General features: G+C 45.6%; 1 protein-coding gene across 2 annotated transcripts in view; it reads right to left on the reverse strand.

Annotated features, from left to right (window-relative positions):
* Positions 1 to 17497, reverse strand: part of MTM1 (myotubularin 1) — a 293065-nt gene that overhangs the window by 112826 nt on the left and 162742 nt on the right. For both annotated transcript variants that reach the window (XM_063937383.1, XM_063937384.1), the window contains 2 exons: positions 4580 to 4690; positions 3333 to 3434 (listed from right to left, as the gene is read on the reverse strand). In XM_063937383.1, coding sequence (XP_063793453.1) covers positions 3333 to 3434; positions 4580 to 4690 — 213 coding nt within the window. The remainder of the gene's footprint in view (positions 1 to 3332; positions 3435 to 4579; positions 4691 to 17497) is intronic.

Raw genomic sequence — 17497 nt, forward strand, 5'->3', positions numbered from 1 at the left:
TTATGAGACCCTGACGGTCCCTGCGACATAGGGTCAGGCACGGGTTGAGACCCCGACTGTCCCAATGCATCAGCCATGTCAAATCTTTTATGCAAGGAATTAACATTATCATTTAAAACCTTCCACATATCCATCCAATCAGGTGTCGGCGCCGTCGGCGGAGACGCCACATTCATTTGCTCCCGCTCCTCTCCCACATAGCCTTCCTCAACAGACATGTCGACACAAGCGTACCGACACACCACACACACACACACACACACACACACACACACACACACACAGGGAATGTCCTTTCTAAAGACAGTTCCCCCACAAGGCACTTTGGAGAGACAGAGAGAGTATGCCAGCACACACCCCAGCGCTATAATATCCCAGGAATAACACAGTAACTTAATGTTAACCCAGTAGCTGCGGTATGTATAGTTTTTGCGCCTAATTATGTGCCCCCCCCTCTCTTTTCAACCCTCTTCTACCGTGTATCAGCAGGGGAGAGCCCGGGGAGCTTCCTCTCAGCGGTGCTGTGGAGAAAAAATGGCGCTGGTGAGTGCTGAGGGAGAAGCCCCGCCCCCTCGGCGGCAGGCTTCAGTCCCGCTTAAACAGTAATTTTGGCGGGGGCTCATACATATATACAGTGCCCAGCTGTATATATGTGTACTTTTTGCCAACATGAGGTCCCGAATGCTGCCCAGGGCGCCCCCCCCCCCCCCCTGCGCCCTTACAGTGACCGGAATATGTGAGGTGTGTGGAGCAATGGCGCACAGCTGCAGTGCTGTGCGTTACCTCTAGTGAAGATCATGAAGTCTTCTGCCGCCTGTGAAGTCTTCTTTTCTTCTCATACTGACCCGGCTTCTATCTTCCGGCTCTGCGAGGGGGACGGCGGCGCGGCTCTGGGACGGACGGCGAGGGTGAGATCCTGCGTACCAATCCCTCTGGAGCGAATGGTGTCCAGTAGCCTAAGAAGCAGGACCTAGCTTCAGAGAGTAGGGCTGCTTCTCTCCCCTCAGTCCCTCGATGCAGGGAGTCTGTTGCCAGCAGAGCACCCTGAAAATAAAAAACCTAACAAAATACTTTCTATCAGTAAACTCAGGAGAGCTCACTGAAAAGTACCCAGCTCCTCTGGGCACAGTATCAAACTGAGGTCTGGAGGAGGGGCATAGAGGGAGGAGCCAGTGCACACCAGGAACTAAATTCTTTCTTAAAGTGCCCATGTCTCCTGCGGAGCCCGTCTATCCCCATGGTCCTTACGGAGTCCCCAGCATCCTCTAGGACGTTCGAGAAAAAAGGTATTTATTGATGCCCAGGGCGCCCCCCCCTGCGCCCTGCACCCTTGTAAGCTGGCGGCGCGGGAGCAATGGCACGCAGCGCGCTGTATTATGCTGGCAGGGGTATGGGACACGGTGCCCAGGCACAGAAATGTTTTGTATGCCAGCCGTTTTAAGAGATCAGTAACTTGCTGCCCAGGGCGCCCCCCCCAGCGCCCTGCACCCTGTGAGTGCCGTTGGTGTGTGGGAGCATGGAGCACAGCGCGACCGCCACGCTGTACCTCCGTTACTGAAGTCTTCTGCCGTCACTGAAGTCTTCTGTTCTTCACATACTCACCCGGCTTCTTTCTTCTGGCTTCTATGAGGGGGTTGACGGCGCGGCTCCGGGAACAAGCAGCTAGGCGAACCACGTGATCAAACCCTCTGGAGCTAATGGTGTCCAGTAGTCTAAGAAGCAGAGCCCTTGAACTAAGAAGAAGTAGGTCTGCTTCTCTCCCCTCAGTTCCACGATGCAGGGAGCCTGTAGCCAGCAGGTCTCCCTGAAAATAAAAAAACCTAACAAAGTCTTTAGAGAAACTCAGTAGAGCTCCCCTAGTGTGTGTCCAGTCACTCCTGGGCACAGAGTCTAACTGAGGTCTGGAGGAGGGGCATAGAGGGAGGAGCCAGTTCACACCCAAAGTCTTATAGTGTGCCCATGTCTCCTGCGGATCCGGTCTATACCCCATGGTCCTTACGGAGTCCCCAGCATCCTCTAGGACGTAGGAGAAATATATTTACAATGAGGTGGTGATGGGGTCTGTATTCTGTTCAAAACAAAATGTATTTTTGACTTGCTATGGGTTGTAGGCGAACTACATCTATTAAGTACTACACAGGGATATTAGCAGGAGGGAGGTACTGTAGGCTCATTATCTCGATAAAAAAATAAAAAAAAACAACAAGTGGAGACTGGTTAGCACTGCAGAAATGTATTTTCTTTTAGTATTCAATTACTCTCCGACGAAAAAAGCCATCTGAAGCTATATACTGATCTGTGTGACTTTTAGACTGTGCAGTTGATTTTTGGAATTAATTCTTATTGGTTTGTAATCGTTTCCACTGACTGCTCTAATACTGCACAGGTGGTTTTAGTCTATGGCAGGCCTGGGCAACCTGTGGCTCTCCAGCTGTTGTGAAACTACAAATCCCAGCATACCCTGTCAAAATTTTATTATTAGGGAATGCTAAAACTGTGGCAGGGCATGCTGGGTCTTGTAGTTTCACAACAGCTGGAGAGCCTCAGGTTGGACAGGCCAGGTCAATGGAGTCAATCATTTTAGCCTTAAAACGCTGCTATAAACGTACCTCTGGACTTGCTAATTTAGGTCAGCAGCCCCATACGGCAGCATACAAAAATTTGCGAGTCCAGAGTGAGATCAGGCCACGATGGGGGAAAGTTGCTGTGTCACTGCTTGCCTTTGCACGCAGCTGCAAAAGCAACTCGCCCCCCTTGCACATAATAGGATTGATTCCGGATTGGTTGTTCTTAAGCGTGTGCATGCTCTATAGTACTTTATACTGATAATGTGGGCGGGAACATAAAAGGTCACAGCTATCACATGTAAAGAGTCTACCAATTAATAATAGGGCAGATGTATTAACCCTGGAGAAGGCTTAATGAAGTGATAAAGTGATGATAAGTGCAAGGTGATAACGCACCAGCCAATCAGCTAATTACTGTCAATTTACATATTGGAGCTGATTGGCTGGTGCATTATCACCTTGCACTTATCGCTTTATCACTTCATTATGCCTTCTCCAGGCTTAATACATCTGCCCCCATGTAGTAAACAGTTATTCTCAAATAGTGATGCACACATGGCAAAGGCTTAAAAATACCCCCAAATAATAAATAAATATATATATATATATATATATATATATATATATATATATATATATATATATATAGTTTTTTTATTTTATTTTTTATTTTCCTTTTTTGGCAATAATGTTCCACGTAATGGAGCCACAAGCAATAAAGGCTCAGTTCTGCAATAAACATGTAGTATTGACATGGCTACTTACCAGACCGTTTGACACTGGAAACGCATGCTTTGTGATATCTTCAAATATCTGTTTTCTGCTGTGTGTTTCCTGTTTCAGAGCAAAACGCAGGTTTCTCATGTCCTACATTAGGGAACGATAAAAGTGTCAGTTACCTATTAATAAAGGGTCTGTTATTCTAATGATGAGGAATGAATATGAAATTCATGACATGAGCATGGGGACATGTATGGAAACTTCTAAGCAAAAAAAAGCAACAGATAAACTTGCTTACCAGGGATAAGCTGGAAACAGTAATTTTGGTGCATCTACTGAAGTTTCAATAAGCAGGATCATATTCTTAAGGGCCCTACACACTTGCCGAGCTGCCCGATGGCCAATAAGGCAGACTGGCGACTCGGCGGCGGGAGGGAGTGAAGTTCTTCATTACCCCCGTCACCATAGCAGTGCATGCTAATATGGACATGATTGTCCATATTGGCCTGCATGTATAAGCAACGGCGCACCAACGATGAACGAGCGCGGGGCCGCGCATCGTTCATCGTTGGTGCCTCCACACTGAACGATATGTACAAGTTCTCGTTCATTAACGAACGAGAACGTTCATATCGTTCAGTGTTATCTGCCAGTGTGTAGGGTCCATTAGAATCACATTGGCAAAATAATTCAACCAATTAGAAAAAAATTATAATCTTGGAACCCATATACTGGAAGCCCCCTACATTTTGTAAACCTCCCTGACATATGAGGACACATATACGCAGTCACCTAAACCAGTTTTGTATTTTTTAGACAATGTGCTAATATGCTTTGAAATATTAAATACTAAAAGGTTTCCTATTGCAGATATTATGTTGAGTATTTATGCATTTTTTTATTTAATTTTTTTTAAGAATGATCCTTTTTAATACATATATGCACATATTTGTAAAGATAGATCAATGGACTAGAGTAACGTATCAGCAAATAATCATTGGAGAAAAAGACTGTCCAATGATTAGCACAATGGCATGAAAGGTTTTCAGGGATGAGTATGACTGAGTAGTGCTACAATTTACGAGAAATGATAAAGCTATTTCTGCATCACTAAAGACAGTAACAGCATGAATAAGTAACGCGGCACAGAATTAGTGGTACAGTGAAAGCTTCACTTCCATTCTCTTCTTGTCATCTGCACGCAGGTGAGACCGCCCATTCAGTAGAATGCCACATATTGATTTCTCAAACATTGATTTGTCCCATAAAACAGACATCTCCACCAAACTTACTTTGCAGGTTATATCCAGACCATACGAATTTTCTCCTCTACTTGAGGCACCACCCATCTTCTCAATTCTTGCAATAACACCCAGCGGAACTTCAAAAACAATCAATGGCTCCTATAGACCCAGGCAGAATACATGAGATGACATATCGACTGTGCAGAAGTCTATAATACACAGGATTGCAAGATGGCGTTTGGCTTGTGAGACGTTCTACAGCATCAGAAATGAATTAGTAGAACATTTAGTTGACAATCTTGTGTACAATCTTAAGGGGCAAGGATGCTGGGTATTCTAAATACGAATATTTAAAAAACACTAAGTTGTAGAACAAGAGGAAATTAGAAGCACTGTTATTTTATTTAAAAAAAAAAACAATACTATACAAATGGTCGCTATTCAAAAACATTAGCAGATTTTAAAATATGGAATAGTTCATGGAAATTAGAGCTGGTTGGCAACTATTCTTAAATTTAATTTCACATCAATAATCGCATTTCGGCTTGCTGCATCCAGTGTGTACCAGTAAGTGCAATAATAGGAAAAGCAGCAAACAGAATACAGCAGTCACACGCCCACAACTGCCACTCCCCAAGGTCATAATAACAGGTTACATCAGGACATGTACACATCCGGAGAATAGATGTAAAACCATATTTAAGGAGCATCATCGCTATTGTATCATAACATGCAGTGTGATAGTTGTGTCATGCAGATCAACACTGCGAATCGTAGCAGGCTATCTTTTTTTTTACTACAAATAGTCAATGCTTCATCACACACACACACTTATTTTTTCACATAGGAACAAAAAAATAATCCCTCCCCAAACCATGTCAAAATACTACTCAAAAGTAATTTAAAATAGGATTTTAATACCTACCGGTAAATCCTTTTCTTAGTCCGTACAGTATGCTGGGGACACTTCAAGAACCATGGGGTATAGACGGGATCCACAGGAAACATGGGCACTTTAAGACTTTCAAAGGGGTGTGAACTGGCTGCTCCCTCTATGCCCCTTCTCCAGACTCCAGTTATAGGAACTGTGCCCAGGGAGACGTACATTTCGTGGAAAAGTATTTATTGTTAAACTAAGGTGAGATACATACCAGGTGACCTCAAGCACGCCGTACAACATGGCATTTAATACAACGCAAGTCAACGGCATGAACAACATCAGCAAAAGGCTGACTATAACTTAACACAACATGTGTGTAATCATAACTAATAACTGCAGATACAGTACGCACTGGGACGGGCGCCCAGCATCCTCTACGGACTAAGAGAAAAGGATTTACCGGTAGGTATTAAAATCCCATTTTCTCATACGTCCTAGAGGATGCTAGGGACACTTCAAGAACCATGGGGTTTATACCAAAGCTCTAGAACGGGCGGGAGAGTGCAGATGACTCTGCAGCACCGATTGACCAAACATGAGGTCCTCATCAGCCAGGGTATCAAACTTGTAGAACTTCGCAAAGGTGTTTGAACCCAACCAAGTAGCCGCTCGGCAAAGTTGTAAAGCAGAGACCCCTCGGGCAGCCGCCCAGGATGAGCCCACCTTTCTGGTAGAATGGGCCTTCACCGAATTCGGTAACGGCAATCCAGCCGTAGAATGAGCCTGCTGAATCGTATGACAGATCCAGCGTGCAATAGTCTGCTTGGAAGCAGGAGCCCCAATTTTAATGTGAGCATACAGGACAAACAGAGCCTCTGTTTTCCTAAACTGAGCCGTTCTGGCGACATACATTTTCAAAGCTCTTACTACATCGAGTAGCTTCGATTCCAGCAAGGCGTCCGTAGCCACTGGCACCACAATAGGCTGGTTCAAGTGGAACGATGAAACCACTTTCGGCAGAAACTGCTAACGAGTCATCAATTCTGCTCTATCTTCATGGAAGATCAAATAAGGGCCCTTGTGAGACAAGGCCGTCAATTCAGACACCCGCCTTGCGGATGCCAAGGCCAACAGCATGACCACTTTCCAAGTAAGGAATTTCAACTCTACCTCCTGTAAAGGCTCAAACCAATGAGATTGAAGCAACTGCAACACCACGTTAAGATCCCATGGTGCCACAGGGGGCACAAAGGGAGGTTGGATGTGCAATACGCCTTTCAGGAAGGTCTGAACTTCTGGAAAGGAGGCCAATTGTTTTTGGAAGAAAACCGATAAAGCAGAAATTTGCACTTTAATTGAGCCCAACTTTAGGCCCGGATCCACACCGGCTTGTAGAAAATGGAGAAAACGTCGTAACTGAAATTCTTCCGTAGGAGCTTTCTGTGATTCACACCAAGACACGTATTTTCTCCAAATACGGTGGTAATGTTTAGACGTTACTCCTTTTCTAGCCTGAATAAGAGTGGGGATGACTTCCTTGGGAATACCCATTCGGGCTAGGATCCAGCGTTCAACCTCCAAGTCGTCAAACGAAGTCGCGGTAAGTCTTGGAACACGCACGACCCCTGCCGTAATAGATCCTCCCTCAGAGGAAGAGGCCAGGTATCTCCTATGAGTAATTCCTAAAGATCTGGATACCAAGCCCTCCTTGGCCAATCTGGAACAATGAGGATCGCTTGAACCTTTGTTCTTCTTATGATCTTTATCACTTTTGGAATGAGTGGAAGCGGAGGAAACACGTACACCGACCGAAACACCCACGGTGTCACTAGGGCGTCCACTGCTATTGCTTGAGGGTCTCTCGACCTGGAACAATATCTCTGAACTTTCTTGTTGAGGCGAGACGCCATCATGTCTATTTGAGGAATTCCCCAACGACTTGTCACGTCTGCAAAGACCTCTTGATGAAGACCCCACTCTCCTGGATGGAGATCGTGTCTGCTGAGGAAGTCTGCTTCCCAGTTGTCTACTCCTGGAATGAAGTTCGCTGAGAGAGCGCTTGCATGCCTTTCCGCCAAACGGAGCACCTTTGTGGCCTCTGCCATTGCCGCTCTGCTGTTTGTTCCTCCCTGGCGGTTTATGTACGCTACTGCTGTTATGTTGTCCGACTGAATCAAGACGGGCCGATTGCGAAGATGTTACGCTTGCAGAAAGCCGTTGTGAATGGCCCTTAACTCCAGAACGATTATGTGAAGACTGGCTTGACCATCTTCCCTGGAAGCTTCCCCCCTGCGTGACTGCTCCCCAGCCTTGGAGACTCGCATCCATGGTCACTACGATCCAGTCCTGGATCCCGAACCTGCGTCCCTCTAGGAGGCGAGAGCTGCGCAGCCACCACAGGAGTGAGATTCTGGTCTTGGAAGACAGGGTTATCCTTCGGTGCATGTGCAGATGGGACCCGGACCACTTGTCCAATAGGTCCCACTGAAACACTCTGGCATGGAATCTGCCAAACTGAATGGCCTCGTAGGCCGCCACCATCTTCCCCAGCAACCGAGTGCATTGATGGATCGATACACTTGCTGGTTTCAGAATTTGTTTGACCAGGTTCTGAATTTCCAGAGCCTTTTCCACTGGAAGAAAATCTCTGTAATTCTGTGTCCAGAATCATTCCCAAAAACGACAGCCGTGTCGTCGGAACCAACTGCGATTTTGGCAAGTTTGGGAGCAAACCATGTTGCTGCAGAATTGTCAGGGAGAGCGTAATTTTCTGCAGTAATTGGTCCCTGGATCTCACCTTTATCAGGAGATCATACAAGTATGGGATAATTGTGACTCCTTGTTTGCGCAGGAGAACCATCATTTCGCCCATCACTTTGGTGAAAACCCTCGGAGCCGTAGACAGACCAAACGGCAACGTCTGAAATTGGTAATGACAATCCTGAACTACAAACCTCAGGTTAGCCGGATGTGGAGGATAAATGGGAACATGTAAGTAGGCATCCTTTATGTCTACCGACACCATAAAATCCCCCTCCTCCAGACTGGAGATCACAGCCCGGAGAGATTCCATCTTGAATTTTAATTTTCTCAGGTAGAAATTGAGGGATTTGAGGTTCAGGATTGGTCTGACTGAGCCGTCTGGCTTCGGGACCACGAACAGGCTCGAATAAAAGCCTTCTCCCTGTTGTGACGGGGGAACCCTGACAATGACGTGATTTTGACACAATTTTTGTATTACGGCGCATACCACTTCCCTGTCTGGAAGAGAAGCTGGTAAGGCTGATTTGGAAAATCGGTGAGGGGGGACGTCTTGAAACTCCAGTTTGTACCCTTGGGACACTATTTCTAAAACCCATGGGTCCAGGCCCGAACGAGCCCAGAACTGACTGAAGAGCCTGAAACGGGCCCCCACCGGTGCGGACTCCCGCAGAGGAGCCCCAGCATCATGCGGTGGACTTGGCAGAAGCCGGGCAGGACTTCTGCTCCTGGGAACCGGCCCACGGCCGGTAATCGCTTACCCTTTCCCTTTCCTCTAGTAGCAAGGAAGGAAGACACCCGGCCTTTTCTGTATTTATAGGGCCGAAAGGACTGCATCTGATATTGGTGTGCTTTCTTTTGTGGTGCAGGCACATAAGGTAAAAATGATGATGCCGTAGATACCAACTCAGCGAGACCGTCACCAAACAATACACCACCTTTATACGGTAGAGACTCCATAGCTTTCTTGGAGTCAGCATCAGCATTCCATTGATGAATCCACAATGCTCTCCTAGCTGAGACCGCCATGGCATTGGCCCGTGAACCCAAGAGGCCAATATCTCTCGCAGCTTCCTTTAGGTAGACTGCAGCGTCCCTGATATGACCTAGTGTCAGAAGAATGCTATCCCTATCCAGGGTATCCAATTCAGATGACAGGTTATCTGCCCATTTTTCGATAGCACTACTCACCCACGCAGATGCAATGGCTGGTCCGAGTAGCGTACCCGTGGAGATATAAATGGATTTCAATGCATTTTCCTGCCTACGATCCGCAGGATCCTTTAGGGCTGCCGTGTCAGGAGACGGAAGAGCCACCTTTTTGGACAGCCATGATAAAGCTTTGTCCAAAATGGGGGGCGACTCCCATTTGTCCCTATCCCCAGAGGGAAACGGATACGCCACTACAATTCTTTTGGGAATCTGAAACTTTGTCAGGATTTTCCCAAACCTTTTCACAAAGCGCATGCAGTTCATGAGAGGGAGGAAATGTTAGCTCAGGTTTCTTCCCTTTATACATACAGACCATAGTATCAGGACAGTAGGGTCCTCAGTGATATGTAATACATCTTTTATAGCCACAATCATGTACTGAATGCTCTTTGCCAGTTTTGGATCTAATCTGGCATCACTATAGTCGACACTTGAGTCAGTCTCCGTGTCTGCCAGCTGGGCAAATGAACGTTTTTGTGACCCCGAAGGGGTCTGGACTTGAAACACCACATCCTCTACGGATTTCTTCCAAGCCTGGTTCTGAGACTCAGATTTATCCAATCTTTTATTAATCAGAGCCACATTTGCATTCAAAGCACTCAAAACATTCATCCAATCTGGTGTCGGCGGTGCCGACAGGGTCACTCCCACAGCCTTTTGTGTCCCTAACACAGTCTCCTCCTGGGAAGAGCACTCAGCCTCAGACATGCCGACACACGTGCACCCACCACACGTAGATACACTGGGCCTACAGGGGACAGACCTACAGTAAAGCCTGTCAGACAGACACAGAGATAGATATAGCCAGCTTACACCCGAGCGCCCAAACCCGGTCTGAACACTACAGACAATGTCCCAGACCTGTAGTGCTTTTATAATATAATATAATGCACCAAAATCACTGTGCCCCCCCCCCCCGTTTTTCTCCCTGTTACTTGTACAGCAGTGTTGAGGAAGGACCAGCGTCTCTGCAGCTTGTGAAGAGAAAATGGCGCCGCGCTGTGTGCTGTGAGGGCTAAGCCCCGCCCCCTTACTGGCGCGCTTCAGACCCGCTCATTTTTAGACTTTTTTACACTGGCGGGGGTCCCCGGACAGTGCCCAGGCACTTAGTCCGCTGTTGCCAGATAGACATATGAGGTTTATATGCTGCCCAGGGCGCCCCTTCCCCACGCGCCCTGAACCCTCTAGTGCTGTTGTGTGTGGGAGCATGGCGCGCAGCGCGGCCGCTGTACGGTGCCTCAAAGCCTTCACTGAAGTCTTCAGATCTTCTTCAACTCACCTGTCTTCTGACTTCTGGCTCTGCAAGGGGGGTGACGGCGGGCTCTGGGAATGAACCCCTAGGCGTACCTAGTGTTCCAAACCCTCAGGAGCTAATGGTGTCCTGTAGCCAAAGAAGTAGAGCCTTTAACTCACAGAAGTAGGTCTGACTTCTCTCCCCTAAGTCCCACGAAGCAGGGAGACTGTTGCCAGCAGTGCTCCCTGAAAATAAAAACTCAGTAGAGCTCCTCAGTGTGCATCCAGTCTGCCTGGGCACAGATTCTAAACTGGAGTCTGGAGGAGGGGCATAGAGGAAGGAGCCAGTTCACACCCCTTTGAAAGTCTTAAAGTGCCCATGTCTCCTGTGGATCCCGTCTGTACCCCATGGTTCTTGAAGTGTCCCCAGCATCCTCTAGGACGTATGAGAAATAATATTATGAAACACATTAATAGAACTTATTTATACCACAATATAAAATGTTTCTGGAGGAAATAGGGCCATATGGCAGCTGCAAAAGAACAGAACTGTCTACTACTTCATATGATCTTGATAATAACGTTAGGTCTGCCACATCTCCTCAATGCACATGCAGTGGAAACCTGTGTGTAAGCCCAACGGAGACAGACCTAGGAGTGGAGGAATGGGATACTGTAAGTATAGGAGAAAGGGGGTTGGAGCAGTGATCGACTGGAAGGGAGTGCAGAATAGCAGAGGGGGGATGCAAAACAGCATATAGGAGAGAGGGAGGGGCTGACAGAGTGAAGGGCGGGATGGGGTGGAGACTGATGTGCCCCAGGTTCAATATACTGTTAATTAATATTTCAGTTTCCTCTTTAATATACTTTAATTAGCGGATGTATAGTAATTGTGCATTACAATACTGTAGCTAATAACACAGTATTTAAAATATTTACAACTAGACAAAGTTTTCAGAGTACAAGAGGCAGAAATCTGTAAATGTGGAAAACAATTTACCCCTGTAATACCCTCAAGTTACTTTGGCAACATTTAGGCCCAGATTTATCAAGGCTTAGAGAGAGCTAAATTGCACGGTTATAAAGTACCAACCAATCAGTTGCTGTCATTTTTCTAAGACAGTCTACCATGGCAGTTAGGAGCTGGTTGGTTGGTATTTTATCACCGTGCAATTTCTCTCTCTCCAAGGCTTGATAAATCTGGGCCTTGGTTTGAACATTTAAAAAAAAAAAAAAAAAAAGGGTTATACTGTTTAAAATGGCCATGAAGTTTTGTTTAAAAAGCAAACGAATATCAATAATAGGTGCGTCCTAGCTAAAGATTAAAATTTAGGTACAGAAAGTCAAGAAATATGTCACTGAGATTCACTAGAAAGTGATGACTAAGCAAAACCTATACTCAGAGGAGTTAACAGGTAACTGAGAAGTTGCAGGTCTTTTCTCCTGGTGTTAAACACAGAAGAGGTCAGGGAAGCCAAGACGAGGTGTGCCCAACAACACAGTAACATGTTTCAGAAACAGAGCATCATAACTAATCAATGAGAGTATGAAATTGGCATTTATGTAACATTGCTCATATGGTCTTTGAATCCGCATAACTTCACTTATTCCCAACAAGCTGGAAAAAGATCAGAGACCCCAAACATAGATGTTCAATTAACTATATTGCACTCTACTACAGACAACAATCGCAGCATTTATCCTGATTACACACATTAGAGAGTAGTATGATCACAAGCAATATGCTGAGCGGCGCAATTTTGGCTATCACATTGCATGGATACATGGAAGCTGCAAACCAGAACCAGTGCTGGATATACATTATACAATTATCTCAGCAAACCACTTAATCTTGGCAGATCACCCAGATAATCATACAGTGTATTTGGTTATCAACCTCAATATTGATCATTGGATATGCTGAATCAGCCAACATGTCCTTCTCATGCAATATTTTTGGCATTGCAAGTAAGCTGCATCGGGCAACGCATGTGCTGCCATATCCGATGGACATTTCCCCTGTTCCTCCACAGAGGAGGAGCCTAGATAATGTGTGGTTATCACTGTGAGATAGATTATACTGTAAAGCCACCACATCTGCTCGGTTACAGGCTGTCAGATGAAATATCGGTTGGTCTGATGGGCATTTTATGGGATCCAGACACGAGCCCGGCAGACGTGATCATGGCTGTCAAAATAAAGACCCCGGAATCCCAAAACTGACCGAATGCTGGCACCAGCATCCAGACACCCGGTATCCTGATTGATACACTGCCGGGCCGCAGGAGAGGTAAGTCGCGGAGGGGGGCTGGGGGAGTTTAAGTTTTAGCCTGCGGGGAGAGGGGTATCTAAAGTTTATTTGCCATTACATTATCTGTTATAGTGAAAATTTCTTCATACTCGTAGAATTCGTTTCTCCATAACAATATGTTCTTTTTGAGGTTTGATTTGCATATCACTTCTGTCCTTGTTATTTAATAAAAATTAAGAAAAAAAAAAAAAAAAAAAAGGTTATTTACTCCTGGTTGGACTTTTCCAATTATTCTCAGCTCACAATACTGTAGAGTAAGTAATTTTGATCCAACCTTTATATAGTGTCATAGACACATTTGTTTCCAACACCATTTACCACCCTAGGTCAACCATCCTATCAGTCAGTGTCGAAGATAATCTACTGTATTCATTATCCTTAGGGGCTTTTCTGGTAGATTCCTTCTCTCCTGAGGTCAAAGATTAGGGTACATGACCTAACCCATAGGCAAACGCATATGGGAAGGGGGGCAAGGTGTCCAGCTGCCCGGAAACAACCCTTCCCCATAGCCTGTCTAGCAGCCACTTCATGCAGTATAAAGGGTGGAATGGATCTTCTGCACATGCCCAATGGCAGCAAATTTTCCTACCGTCTGTTTTGTGTGTGTGGATCTGAGTGTTCAATCATTGCATATGTGGCGTACCATGGTCATTGGGCCTGCATATGTCTGAATTACTGTATTACAGAAACTGCACTTTGGAACAGACTATAGCTAGTTACATTTTAATTATGCATTCTTCATGGGCTGCAATCACTCTAAAATCAACCATTTGCAACCCCCCCTCTAGAAATCCTTTGCTTACCCCTGTAACCCTTGGTGCTGTACTCACTGCGCTTATGATTATCAAGTGTGCCTAGCAAAACTAATGTGTACGCCTGCAACTCCAGAGTGCCGGTGGCGAGTCCAAAGCATTTGTGGGTCCCGGTGCATTGGCACAGGCTCACAATGTTACTTTGAGTCCCCCTATCTCCCCAACCCTGGTAACTACAGAGACGGGGGCACTCTTGTTTGAAAGAGGGGAACCCTCTTTTTCAAACAATGTTCCCCAACAGGGATTATTTTCCAGTGATAAGCATGCAAAATCCCAGGAGTGGGGGGGGGAAAGTTCCCCTCTGACCTTCCTGCTTGGCATCCATGAAATCAGGGACACTGTTTAGGGAGTAGCGGGTGGTTCCTTTCTTAAATGATGGGTTCCATTGATCACCGGACAATGTGCACTGAGCTATAGAAAACATAGGTTTTCTGTATATGGGGTGACGATATGCTCTCAGGACTTTTTTAGTGGCAAGTAATCGCTGAACTGTGCACACATCAGCACTGCATCCACCTCTGAATCAGGCCCAGTATCTGCTGATCACCAGACGTCGCCCAATGCTACGTAAAAAGTTCTCCATAGATGGGGGAATGGCATATTGGGCCCTATCTACTCCCCCGCCTACACGCACACAGGTGCACCCAGTCTTGAAAGAAGGAAGTCTCTTCTTTCAAACGATGTACCACCTTAGCAGTTATGGTGTGTTGATCAACAAATAACTGAAACCGCACACACAAAATCAAATAAAAAAATATAATAAAAAGTTTACACAGATTGGGAGGTTCTGAAGCCCATATCTTCCCCGTCTTGTGTCACATATAAGACAGAAAGAAAAAGTGATGCCTCATTTAATGCAGTAGGTTGTCTAGTTTGTAAAATCGTAGGCCTTGGTGAAATACCACATAATTCCTACACATAGGAAGCATTTAAACAGAGATAGCGAAAATTTGATTAGAAAATAAATAAATAAATATATATATATATATATATATATATATATATATATATATATATATATATATATATATACATACATACATACATACATACATACACAACTTTTTTTCACTGATCGCTCCTATAAATGTTGGGTTTAGCCGTGTAAAACGACTAAACTTGACCAACGTGCTTGGCGTGATGCAACAAGTGACATTTGGGAGCCCAAATAGGTCACTTTCTGCTCACCATCACGGGGCGCTGCAAGCTGAAATGCGTCTCCCTGCCGCATATCATAACCAAATGAGCAACAATTGAATTGCTCTGTCAGCCACCATCTAGTGGCGGTCACAGGGAAAAACAACTGAATTCCCTTTACAGAATCCTGCTGTTTACTATTTTGGAAAGGCGGATAATTGCCAAAAGAAGAACCACAGTATTCCTTTGCGGTGCTTATAAGGGGGTGGGAATCATCATCATGTGCTTTGGGATTTTTCTTGAAATTTCAATATTAACATTTTATTTAACCATCTGGGTTCCATTTTATGATGCGTTAGAGTGAGTTAAAAGACTAATTTGTATTTTCTGAAAATGCAAAGCTTTCTGGAAAAAAAAAAATGTATAGTGTGTGCGTGCTAAGGACCTTACTCAGGTCGCATTGCAACCGCATTCTCGTGTTTTTGAGGTGAATGCAAACAGGTCCCGTCCTTTGTGTGCACAGCCAAGAGAATACGATCGCTTTACCACAAATGCCTCTGTCTGAATGATAGGCAGAAGCATATGCATGGCGGAGAAATGGGGGCGGCCGCGTGACGTCACATGCAGCTGCTGCGACCAGAAAAATGGCTGCCGTGCACCTGCCTTTGCAGCATGGCTGCGGAAGCAGGAGGGCTTCCACAAATCAGCGACGCAAGCCATTAGCATGCTGGCCGGAATTGCCCTGTGATGGGCGGCCCCCAGCATTCGATCGCAGCCAGTTGCAGTTTTGCTAGTTTAGCACAACAGCTACTGAAGCTAAATAAGGACCTAGCAGAGCTCACCGTTCTGCAGACCTGCTTTATTTACCTTTAACCATAAAGTCTAGCTTTCTAAAGCACTATCAAATCACTCCCTTGCAGCAGGTTGCTGTGTTAGAATGGAGGAGAACCTCTAACTAAATAGGCAAACAGTGACTGACAGCTTGGCAGACTTCTTTGAAGAAATACAGTGTCGACTGGTTGATTCAAACAGAAGACTGTAGTGTCATCTTTTAGGACCTACATTACATCGCATTAGGACCTGTCCCTACAGATGTGGGAGATGCCTCAGCTATCTGTAATGGAGCATGAAGGTAAAAAAAAATTTATTTAAAAAATATTTTTTTCAAAGATCTGCAGTAAATGTCAGATTAACATTCAATGTTATTACACCTTCATGGCTCAGAAGTGCAAGTCAATTTTTGAGTTCAGTGGTCCATTTACATGTACGTAACAATAGCCTAAAAACTATTACTAGCCTATACATTACCGTTTCAGGCACACTTATATAAAGAAAATAAGAATTTACTTACCGATAATTCTATTTCTCGGAGTCCGTAGTGGATGCTGGGGTTCCTGAAAGGACCATGGGGAATAGCGGCTCCGCAGGAGACAGGGCACAAAAGTAAAGCTTTCCGATCAGGTGGTGTGCACTGGCTCCTCCCCCTATGACCCTCCTCCAAGCCAGTTAGGTACTGTGCCCGGACGAGCGTACACAATAAGGGAGGAATTTTGAATCCCGGGTAAGACTCATACCAGCCACACCAATCACACCGTACAACTTGTGATCTAAACCCAGTTAACAGTATGATAACAGCGGAGCCTCTGAAAAGATGGCTCACAACAATAATAACCCGATTTTTGTAACTATGTACAAGTATTGCAGATAATCCGCACTTGGGATGGGCGCCCAGCATCCACTACGGACTCCGAGAAATAGAATTATCGGTAAGTAAATTCTTATTTTCTCTATCGTCCTAGTGGATGCTGGGGTTCCTGAAAGGACCATGGGGATTATACCAAAGCTCCCAAACGGGCGGGAGAGTGCGGATGACTCTGCAGCACCGAATGAGAGAACTCCAGGTCCTCCTTAGCCAGGGTATCAAATTTGTAGAATTTAGCAAACGTGTTTGCCCCTGACCAAGTAGCTGCTCGGCAAAGTTGTAAAGCCGAGACCCCTCGGGCAGCCGCCCAAGATGAGCCCACCTTCCTTGTGGAATGGGCATTTACATATTTTGGCTGTGGCAGGCCTGCCACAGAATGTGCAAGCTGAATTGTATTACACATCCAACTAGCAATAGTCTGCTTAGAAGCAAGAGCACCCAGTTTGTTGGGTGCATACAGGATAACAGCAAGTCAGTTTTCCTGACTCCAGCCGTCCTGGAACATATTTTCAGGGCCCTGACAACATCTAGCAACTTGGAGTCCTCCAAGTCCCTAGTAGGTGCAAGGCACCACAATAAGCTGGTTCAGGTGAAACACTGACACCACCTTAGGGAGAGAACTGGGGACGAGTCCGCAGCTCTGCCCTGTCCGAATGGACAAACAGATATGGGCTTTTTTGAGAAAAAAACCACCAATTTGACACTCGCCTGGTCCAGGCCAGGGCCAAGAGCATGGTCACTTTTCATGTGAGATGCTTCAAATCCACAGATTTGACTGGTTTTAAACCAATGTGATTTGAGGAATCCCAGAACTACGTTGAGATCCCACAGTGCCACTGGAGGCACAAAAGGGGGTTGTATATGCAATACTCCCTTGACAAACTTCTGGACTTCAGGAACTGAAGCCAATTCTTTCTGG

The sequence above is a fragment of the Pseudophryne corroboree genome, chromosome 8, assembly GCF_028390025.1.
Source record: "Pseudophryne corroboree isolate aPseCor3 chromosome 8, aPseCor3.hap2, whole genome shotgun sequence".
In the NCBI taxonomy this organism is placed as follows: domain Eukaryota; kingdom Metazoa; phylum Chordata; class Amphibia; order Anura; family Myobatrachidae; genus Pseudophryne; species Pseudophryne corroboree.